Source organism: Balaenoptera musculus, chromosome 3, assembly GCF_009873245.2.
Source record: "Balaenoptera musculus isolate JJ_BM4_2016_0621 chromosome 3, mBalMus1.pri.v3, whole genome shotgun sequence".
NCBI classification, from domain to species: Eukaryota; Metazoa; Chordata; class Mammalia; order Artiodactyla; family Balaenopteridae; genus Balaenoptera; species Balaenoptera musculus.
In genome coordinates, this window is record NC_045787.1 from 144,626,090 (window position 1) to 144,637,100 (window position 11,011).

The 11,011-nt window shown below is 44.1% G+C and overlaps 1 protein-coding gene across 3 annotated transcripts in view; it reads left to right on the forward strand.

Annotated features, from left to right (window-relative positions):
* Nucleotides 1-5,725, forward strand: part of KCNIP1 (potassium voltage-gated channel interacting protein 1) — a 228,321-nt gene extending 222,596 nt beyond the window's left edge. The window contains exons 6-8 of one of the 3 annotated variants that reach the window (XM_036845426.1): nucleotides 1,430-1,534; nucleotides 2,444-2,506; nucleotides 4,817-5,725. In XM_036845426.1, coding sequence (XP_036701321.1) covers nucleotides 1,430-1,534; nucleotides 2,444-2,506; nucleotides 4,817-4,864 — 216 coding nt within the window. In that variant the 3' untranslated portion in view covers nucleotides 4,865-5,725. The remainder of the gene's footprint in view (nucleotides 1-1,429; nucleotides 1,535-2,443; nucleotides 2,507-4,816) is intronic. The other 2 variants (XM_036845423.1, XM_036845424.1) reach the window with 2 other exon arrangements.
* The last annotated feature ends 5,286 nt before the right edge of the window (nucleotides 5,726-11,011 follow it).

Sequence of the window (11,011 nt, forward strand, 5' to 3'; positions counted from 1 at the left end):
ACTCACATTCTTGGGGAAACAGATCTACAGAGCAATAAAAAGAACAAGTTAATTATTTTAATGTGTATGTGCTGATCACTTATTCCATATCAATGAAAGATTAGAAAGGAAATATGAAAGAATTTGTAACATCTATCTGGCCCCATCAATCAAGAATGGTAATTTTTGCCTTTGTAGAAAGGGATCTTTTGGTTACAAAGCTAGAAAATGATCAACATAAACGAGCTTAAGCTGAGAGATTTCTTGTAAAGATATAGGTAGTTTCTCTAAAAAGTCTTAAAAAATAAATAATTTTTTTAAGTGAAAAAGAAGATATAGGTCGTTTGGTGTAACACATTTAATCCCCATTCAAGCTAGAAATTGTTAGTCTCCCCCTACATCACACCAGTCTCCTCTTCTTATTCCTCTCTTTCCTCTCCCTCCTCCAGCATTGTCTTAGGTCAAGTTGGCCACACTCTCCTCTGCAGGAATGATGGGTTCGAGTTGGCAGCAACATGGGGGGGGGGGGGGCGGGGCGGGGCAGGGGGGAAGACCTCAGAGGAGGTTTTAGTGGATAGGGTAACCATTCTCAGACGCTGCCTCTCCGGGGCTTCTCTTGGTCCCTGTTACTACCTCTGTCTTCTTCAACTGCTTTTCTCAGAGAGAGAGAGAGAGAGCGTGTTTGTGTGTGTGTGTGTGTGCACGTGTGCTCATGAGAATATTTCTCTGTCCTCCCCCGTGTCCCACCTCCCTTCTCCCTCTACTCCTCTACTCTCCTCACTTCTCTTCTTTCTCTCCCTTTCTCCCAGAATTCCTCTCATCTCCTCGACTCCATCTGCTCCAGTCTACTCTTTATGGAAGTTCTTCCCTGTAATAGAATAATTTTCGGTATCTGCTCTCCCCTGATCTCAGCTAAATCCCGGAAATGGTTTGCCCATGGCACCAACTCTGGCACCAACTCCAACTCTTCACTCAAACTTCTCAAGAGATAAAAATAGAGTGGCTCAGCTCTGTAGTTGGATGTCCACATTTGTTCCAATCAGCTGTGGCCACAGTGACAGGTCACCTGGTACAAACACAGCCACCCAGGCCAACCCTTCAAAGGAATTATGGAGCAGAGAGAGGGTCTTCCAAAAATGGGGTGTGGGCTGATCAGTACATGAATATGTCCACTCAGATCCCACTTATAACCCCTCACTGAGGAATGCTCAGGAAGAGGCAAGCTACCCAAGAGCTTCTGACGACAAAGAGAATTTTCCACTGCCCTCTCTCTGGAAGGAGGCTCCCAGAATATATCCCCTTCAGCTTGCTTTCTAACGCCCTCTCATTAGCTGAAGAAGTTCCTCTTAATCACTTTCATTCTCAAGGGGGACAAAGAGCCCCAGACTGTCACCCAGAAGAGCTTAACTTCCTGGTTCCCATACTGTGTGCTTCTATGTCCCCTCTCCAGGAGATGATGGACATTGTCAAAGCCATCTATGACATGATGGGGAAATACACGTATCCTGTGCTTAAAGAAGACACTCCAAGGCAGCACGTGGACGTCTTCTTCCAGGTAAGAGCACACACCTGTGCGTGAGCTTTAAGCTCAACTTACATCAGTCAACCCACAAGCCTCTGAGCAGTGGTTTGTGTCCAAGTCTGCACTACAGATGGTAGGAAACAGAAAAGAATTACAAGATGTATTGCCCTCCAGGAATAGATTATCTCATTAAATGGACAAGTATACACTACAGAAGAGAATAAGGAAGAATATTATTAAGTATAAGTGGTAGAGTATGGACTCTGAATTCCATAAAAATGGTTGGGGGATCAGAGTAAACAGAGAAGACATCATTAAGCACATCTGTGTAGGTGTTAAGCATTTGTGTCTGGGGAGTAAGGGGAAATCAGGTGGAAACTAGGGTGGGTTGGAAACTAGGGTGAGATCTTTAGACCGAAGAGTTTAGCTTTGCTCTGGTAAAAAGTAAGTGCTGTTAGTCCGTGAATAGAAGAGTGGCAAAATCTTAATGGTGTGCTAATAAAAAAATTAACCTAGCAGGAGAGTATCAGAGAAGATCAGAGCTCATTCTAGTCTAATCCTCTCACTTTGCAGATGGGAAAAGCAGAGGCTCAGAGAGGCTTAAAGACTCACTCAAGGTCACACAGTAAGTGACAGAGACAGAAGTAGAACCTCTCATGTCCAGTGTTCTTTCTGCCAAATGGACAGGCTAGAAGTGAGACTGGGAAAGACATGTTAGGGTGTCAGCAGAATAATCTGGTGATGAGAAGATGAGCATCTACAGCAAGTTTTTTAATTTGAAGGAAGCTCATGGGGGTCAAAGTGCTGTAACCAGGGCCTGGGTGGAGTTTTCTGTCCAGTGAAAGACCATCCTAATTCTCGGGGGAATGTTGGTTAACAGAAAGCAAGTTTTGGAATGCATATCACCAGATTCTTTAAAGTGCTTCTTGTTGGGTCTTTCAGAAAATGGACAAAAATAAAGATGGCATCGTGACTTTAGACGAATTTCTTGAATCCTGTCAGGAGGTAAGGAGAGATCTCAGGGCAGAAAACCTCTATATCTGGGAAGGGAAATCTGGGACAGGCAGAAGGGAGAAAATGAGAAACCTGCAATTTCTCAGATTAGAGCCACCACCATCACCATCACCAGCAACAACTCAGAATTTCAACAATCTCCACTCCTCAGACTGGTCTGTGGCTAGTCTTGGGTAAGCACAGGCTGAGCCACACAGACTAAGAAGGGGGATGTGAAAGCCCAGAGGGGGCTCTCTGTGAAACTACAGACTTCCAAGTGGGCAACACTGTCATTTTTCAGTCTTCCTCTGGCTTGATGACCCACTCCCCAGACTACAAGGGAGTAGCTGGAAAAAAAATCTAAAGCTGTGATTCTTAAACCATAGTGTGCATAAGAATTGCCTGGGATGATTCTAAAAATGCACATTTCCAGGCCTTAACCCAGAGACTCTAGATCTGGGATGGGGATCTAGAAATCTTCATGTTAACAAAAGTGCCCTGACCAATGCTTCTAAAACTTTAATGTGCAAACCAGCCTCCTTGAAGTTCTTGTTAAAATGCAGATTCCCATTCAGAAGGTCAAGGGTGATGCTGATGTTGCTAAAAGGATAAACTGGCCCCAGAGCCAGCCAGAGACTGAACTGGAAATAACTGCTTTCCTCTAATTTAGAAAAATGCATTTATACTCCTACCTTTTCTCAGAAAGGTGCACAGTTACTCTGAGTTCCAGCCAATAAGAACTGCAAATGCAAGAAAGCTGGGGAGACGTTATTAACATGTAGTGAGCACCTACCAAGTTTTAGGTACATTAAGTAAACCTCACGTAATGTAAACAACCCTGGGCAGTAGGGTCACTATGTAGTCAAAATATTTAATAACTAGAGTAGACTGAGAATTGATCATTCTTAACTGACTTTGACCAATGCCCTGGAGCAGTGCCCTAAAGAACCCCTGCTAAAGTTGGTATTAACCTGTTAGTTGATGGATCTTTCGGTAGTCTAGGGGTTCTGGACCAGTTACCAGGTAGCCAGGTAGCTAGAGAGGCTCAGGTCAGCAGCTATTTACCAACAGGATTAGAAACATTTCCACATTTTAATCATTATGAACTAGCTGAACATCAGTATTCATCATACCCATTTTAAAGAAAACCGAGGCACTGCAGGTTAAGAGATGTGGTTAAAGCACAATAAGTGATAGAGATGGAACTTGAACTCCATCGTTCTAATTTTAAATACCATGCCCTAGTGTACCATGCTTTTTTGACTTTGCTTAACAGTTTTTTAATCAATTTAGTTTCTCACATTAGCAAGCAATATTGATTAATTAACTCACTTCTTTTTCACAACCCACCCTATAAGTAGATACTATGATCAATGCCATTGCACACACGAAGAAACTGAGGCACAGAGAGACTAAGTAACTTGCCTAAGGTCACTCAGCTCGTAAGTGACAGAGCCAGGATTAGAATCTAGGCAGCCTGACTTCCAAATCCATATACTTAACTGTCAGGCAATTATACCTCCCTGTTCTAGAAACTTTTAAAAGATTTCAAATACCCATAATCAACTTTGTTGATTTTCTCTACTTTAGGTCTCTTTTCTATTTCATTTATGTGTGCTCTAAATTATTTCCTTCCTTCTGCTTTTTTACTTTAATTCAATTTTTTAGGTTTTCTTTCTAGATTTTTGAGATGGAGGTTTAGATCATTGATTTTCAACCATTCTTTTCTAATATATGCATTTAAAGGGATACATTTTCCTCTGAGTACTGCTTTAGCTGAGTACTGCTTTAGATCCCCAAAATGTTGATATGTCACATTTTCATTATATTTTAATTCAAAATATTTTTCTCTGACCCATGGAATTAGAAATGTGTTGTTTAATATCTAAATATTTGAGGATTTTCCACATTCCATACTTACTCCTTAGAGAATATACAATAGAAAAATGTAAAATAGAATAGAATAAAAAAGAAAAAAACATGTGATCATCTCCATAGGTATAGACCAAGCATTTGATAAAAATGCAATTGCCCACAGCTTCTTAAAAGAAGTAGTCCTTGCTGGTTTACTGGATAATTTGGGGTTTTTTTTTTTCTGAATTCCTCTTTAAAGCCAGAGAAGGTGCTTCTCCCTTTGAACTTCTCACTTTCTAGGTCCCCACCTACCCCTTACTCCCTGTTTCTCATACCCTTGCAGAGTTCTTTCTGAATAGGAAACCCATTCTGGAGATGTACTCTGGAGATTTGAGAAGTTATAGAGCTTCTCAGGGAGAAGCCTCAGAGAATTCTAACCATCATCTTCTCCCCCTCCTCCCATCCCAGGATGACAACATCATGAGGTCCCTCCAGCTGTTCCAAAATGTCATGTAACTGTGAACACAGCCATTCGGCTCTCAGAGACGTTACTAAACAACCAACTTAACACCTTGATCGGCCCTCCTTCAGATTTTACACGCGGACTCTTGGGACAGAAACACATTTTGCACTTTGGAAGAATTCTCTGCAAAGACATGTTGTTGAGCCCAGGATCACGTGGCTCAGTCTCTGATTGCCAGGTCTTCCTCCTCCCTCTTCTTGAGAGAGACAAGATGAAATCGGGTTTGCTTTGGAAGCATGCTCACCTCTTCGTACTGCTGCCCTATGGAAGGTCCCTCTGCTTGAGCTTAAACAGTAGTGCACACTTTTCTGCTTGCGTGCCCCAGCCTACTGCCTCCAAGTCCAGCAGACCTTGATGTATCTGGAAGCAAGATGACCTGAGCCAAATGCACATCAACTTCTGATGGTCTCCCAAACCAATGTGCCTGTTTCTCTTTCTTTGGTGGGAAGAATGAGTATTATACAGAACAATTAGAATCTACCATGAACAGATTGGGAGAGCCAGCGCCTAACATATGTAGGATACGACTGAATTATTAAGCATGGCATTGTCTGATGACCCAAACTGCACATGTCCTTTGTTTCCAGAGGCAAGGACAATAATGCTCTCTCATATTAGCATCTGTGCTGGTGGTGCAAGTCCCTTAACATGCATAGGAAGGGAGCCAATGCCCAGTGGCCCATGCCTCCACTCCATCTCCTGCTAGAGCCCAGCACTGCATGACCCTCCCAGAAAGCCCAGAATGCCTGCAAATTGCTGTAATTTTATACCATCTTCTAATCAATAAACAGAACTATTTCTTATACTCTTAATCTTCATTTCGTCCATGACATTGGGCAGAAGAGGTAAGCTGTGAAAGGGAAGGCTAGCCTATTCCTTTGGCTTCCAGTTATTAGTGCCTACGTTGTGCCAGGCACTGTGCCAAGCAGCACATCACCCTCCCCTGCCCCCAAGCAAATGTCCGATTCAAATGCAAATACTGTGACCATAAGCAAATGCAGCTTAAAGATGAGACTCTTCACAACACCCCCCTTCCAGAACAAGTGTCACTCCCAAGACCCTCTGGTATAGAAAGTCTGGAGCCTCACATGGTGTGGTTGGGGGTACAGAGATGAAGAGGTGGTCAGGACCCCCTGCTGAGGGACCTGGAGTCCAGGAGTTGATCAAGAGGCTTCAGCCTATAAACAGCAAATGATTGTTTATATTGGACACTGTGGGTCTTGGTTTCCTCCTTTGACATCACATTAAAAAGATTAAGAGCTAACAGTGGCATTCTTGGAAGAAAAGCAATTTATTGAACCCCTGTTATGTGCCAAGGGCTGCACTAGGGGCTTATATGCTTTATCTCATTTCATGGCAGAACACTGTGGAAGGTAGAGTCTTCATTTTGCTGGTTTGCATACTGAAGCTCAGAGAGGGAAGGGAAACTGCCTAAGGTAGCACAGCTCCATAGAGAGATTAAACTCTTCCCACTTTCTCCTAGAGCCTTCCTACTAGGGGATTCTGCCTCGCCCCAAGGAACTGAGGGTACCTCACACAAATCTCATTCATCTCCAGTCAGCTCAGAGAGGCAAAGGCATTCTTTGAATCCAAATAGTAGATGAGAAAACAGATATAGAGAAGGGAAAAGCCTCAGGTACCCGTGGATCACCAGCAAGAGCAGGTCCCCACACCTCTGCATGGATGAAATATTCCCAATCTGATTGCCATTGGCTGCTGCTGCTTAGGGCTGGAAATTATAGAGGCCACAGCTCTGTTTCTCTATTTGAGCTTCCTGAGTGCAGCCATGTGGTCATCTAAGGCTGCTGGACATGTGGCTGGCCCCTAGCAAGGCATATACTTAGGTCCAAGCAGACGATCTATTGTGACCTTTCCAGTGTGGGGTGTGAACCTGCATCCTGAGGCTGTACAATGTCTAGGCCATGGTTCTCCACCCTGGCTGCACATCATAATCACCTGGGGAACTTTGAAAAATGCCAACACCTGGGCCCCACCCCAGATCAATTGAAGTAGAATCTCTGAGTGTAGAACCCAGGCATCAGAATTCCTTAGAAGCTGCCCAGATGATTGTAAAGTGCATAGAGAGCCACAGTGGGGACCATACCCAGTGCTGTGAATGGAGCACATGACCTGAACCATCCCCCTGGCTACAGTGATTGGTTCAGAGCTAGGCTTGATACCTATGCCAGTCCACACAGCATGAATCTCAAGACTTGCGCTGGGAACAATGGGGCAAAGATGTTCTCTCTCCTATTGGACATGAATGAGACAGCAGTCCTAGGACATGTTGGTAGTGATTTAGGAATTCTGAGAGGTTATCTGATAACCAAAGGGGAGAGAAACCAGAATCACAGAAGGCAAGGCAAAGAGGGTTTTTTTAATAAAAAATTTAAAAATAAACCAGAAATTGATGAGATCATTGAGCTGCTAGATCAAGCTGCACCTGAACCTACACATACCTCTGACCTTTTCAGATGCCTTTGTTTGATGCCTATGTAAGATTTAGGCCAGTGTTTCTCCACCATGGCTTCATATCAAAATCACTTGGGGAGGCACACTTAGCGAAAATTTTCAAAGTACCAAATGCCTGGGCCTTATCCCAGGTTCTAAATCAGAATTTCTAGAGGTGGGGTCCTGAGCATCAATATGCTTTAAAAGCTCCCCAGGTGATTCCAGTGTACACCTAGAATTGAGAGCCCTTGCCCTAGAAGAGTGGAAGGGCTGCTACCTTTCTCCCTGTCGTGGCCAGAACACAAGTAAGAAGCCCAATTCAGTCCTCGGCACCCAATACTGAGAGGAAAATCAGCATCTGGAGATATTCAGAGAGAAATCAGAATGGAAGGAAGATTCAAAACTTGTCCTAAGATGAATAATCAACAGAAAGGAAGTTGGTTGTCCTGGTGAGGTAGGGAGAAAAGGACAACCTGTTGGAGCAATTGCAAGGATATGGGCCACCACTCATCAAAGCTTTTAATAAAGGAACAAGGAAAAAATAAATGCTGCAGTTTCCACAGAAGCACAGAAACAAAAAGAGGCCTGGGCTTTTGTGAATCCATGCATCCCTCAGCAACTGGGGTATTAAGAGAAATGAGGTTCTCAGCTTGGAACACCCATCCTCTTGGCCTCCTGGAGGGATCCTGCTCCTCCTGAATCATCCAACAAATTGTCACTATTTGCCAGTCATCGTGCCTGCTGATGGGGATTCAACCGTGTAGTAGATGCCTTATCAGACATGCTTGGCACTCACTGACTGCACAGGTGGACTCAACGGCTGCTGGCTGCAAATGCCTGTGACTTTTTGCCTGTCACTCTGACTGTCACAGACAGACTGTGGCCAAGATAGCCCCACTCTGTTTGTGGGCAGGGCAGGCAGGAAGAATCAGGTAGTTAGCACTTCCCAGGAGTAGCCCTTAGCCAATGACCAATGAGAGTTGGTGGATCAATACCTCAGACCCCTCTCCTCAGTAGGAAGAACTCTATACCTTCTCCCAGATTTCTCCACTAGGATTGAGCCCCAATCACCCACAGTAGTAATCTGCTCAAAAGTACACCCCTTATTGACCTCTTTCTCTTCCCTGTCTCATTTCCTGCATTCTCCTACCATTGCTTCCTGGAATCCCCTCCCGGATAAACTACTGAATCCCACATCCTTGTCCCAGGGCTGGATTCTAGAGGAACCTAACCTAAAACAAGTAATGACTAGGCCAGATATGTGTCCTGCTCTCATGAATCTTATTTTCTACTGGGAGGAAACAGAAAACAAATAAAATGATTTGGGGTAAAGTGGCATGAAGAGAACAAAAGTGTGACGTGATAGAAAATGACTGGGGTGACTTGGGAGGCTGCTTTAGACAGGGTGGGGAGGGAAGGCTCCTCCGAGCTGAGCTTGACGTGATCTCAGGGTTGGGGGGGAGATCACCAGGCTTTTATACAAAATCTGGGCCTAGGCTTGCTGTGACTTCTTGCTCAGGCTTCTGAGATTCTATCTCTTGTTCCATTAAGGAAATCAGATCTGTTGTGGAAATGGAGAATCCCATCATGACCAATCCTGTGGTTCTCTAACATCCCATCTCTGAATAAATCCCCTGAGCAGAGGCCAGCAAGGCCCATTGGAGAGGCTTACAGGAGGAAGTATAGATGGGACTGGGGACCAGCCAGGCTCTCTATGGATGAGATCCTACTTGAATCTCACAACAACCTTGTGAAGTAGGTATCCTAGGCACCTATTCTTCGGAGGAAAAAAAAGGATGCCCAGAGACACGGAGGAAACTGCCCACAACAGCTGCAAATGGGCTTAAAAGCCTGCCAAACTCCAAAATCCATGCCCAGCTCCACTTCTTAGAGAACATGAAGACCTTCTCCACCTATTCCTAAAACTAGCTGTAATGATATACAAACACCAGAAGGTGTTAGAAAGCGGCTGTCGTGAAAACTAAAGCAATGAAAACAAGTCCATGAATTCAAGCCAAATTACTCTTCCTCTAAAGGGAAACATGCACAAAGATGCCCATATGGGTTTCTTAGAGGAGCTGAAATAAGTCCCTTCACATCAAAATAAGGCCCAATCTAATTGGCAGACCTCAACAACCTCTGCCAAAAAACCAGATCTTGAAGAGAAGGGGAAAACCTCAGGAGTAGCCAGCCCCACTGAGTGGACTTTTGATGACCCATGAGATTCTGAGAGCTAACTCTACTCACAGTTCTAGAAATGGAGCACATGACCTAGTCTAGGCTAATCATTACCTCCCATGCCCCTGGCCACAGTGATTGGTTCAGGGGTAGGCTTAAGACTGAAGCCAGTGCAATCATCGTGAATTTTAGGGTGTTTACAGAGAACGATGAAACGAAGTCCCTCGTTTTCCTGCTGGACATGAATGAAAAAGCACATAGCCCTGGGACACACAGGCAATCATTTTGTAACCTGCAGGAAAGTCAACCTATAGATGAACATAATACCACAGAAGTCAAGGCCGAGATGAAAACAAATGGACTACTTGAGGATTTCATTGAACTTCTGGGTCAAGCTTCACCTGAAGCTACATGTCCTGCCAGTGTTTTGGTTGTACGTATCAATAAATTCATTTGTTATTATTTAAGGCAGTTTGAGTTGAACCTCCTGTAACTTGCAACTTGACACTTGCTAACTGACCCCAGCCCCACTCCTTCATAAGACAGATGGAGCAAACAAAGCCCACAGCTACACAGATGGGTTGCAACAAAGCTGGACCCAGAAACCCAGACTAGTGCCACATCCACTACACTGCTCTGCCACCTATTGATACTTTGCAACCATAATATAATAATATTAAATATCATTTACAGAGCATTTATGTCATGCTCTCATACATTTAATCCTCAGTACCCTGAAATTAGTTCTGTTATTATTCCCATTTATTAATGAGGTTACTGAGAGATTAAATAACCTGACCATGATCAAATACCTAATAAGTCGTAGAGTGATTTGAACCCAGGACTTTCTGACTGCTGCACTTAACCACTAAGACAGGAACTGCCAGGTTCAATGTGTATACAGAGCAAAGCAGACTAAAGAAATGAGTTGAAAACCAAAGAATATATACCCAGCGTGAAGGAGGAGACTATATCACAGCTCTAGGGACTGCTGCCATATTTTTGGAATTTGGGCCCTGCGTGTTAGACCTAACAATTTTTTCAAGTAAAGTTGAAAATCCGAATTTCTTTTTTTTTCTTTCTTTCTTTCTTTCTTTCTTTCTTTATTTATTTTGGCTCCGTCAGGTCTTAGTTGCAGCACATGGGATCTTCGTTGAGGCACACGGGATTTTTTGTTGCGGCACACGGGCTTCTGTCTAGTTGTGGCATGCAGGCTCCAGGCCGCGTGAGCTCTGTAGTTGTGGCACCGGGCTCCAGAGTACGTGGGCTCTGTAGTTTGTGGCACGCAGGCTCTCTAGTTGAGGCCTGCGAGCTCAGTAGTTGTGGAGCACGGACTTAGTTGCCCTGCGGCATGTGGGATCTTAATTCCCTGACCAGGGATCGAACCCTGGTCCCCTGCATTATAAGGCGATTCTTTACCACTGGACCACGAGGGAAGTCCCTAAAAATCTGAATTTCTATAATCTGGCAAGTAGTTCAGTATTTTAAAAACACCAGGCAGACCAAACCAA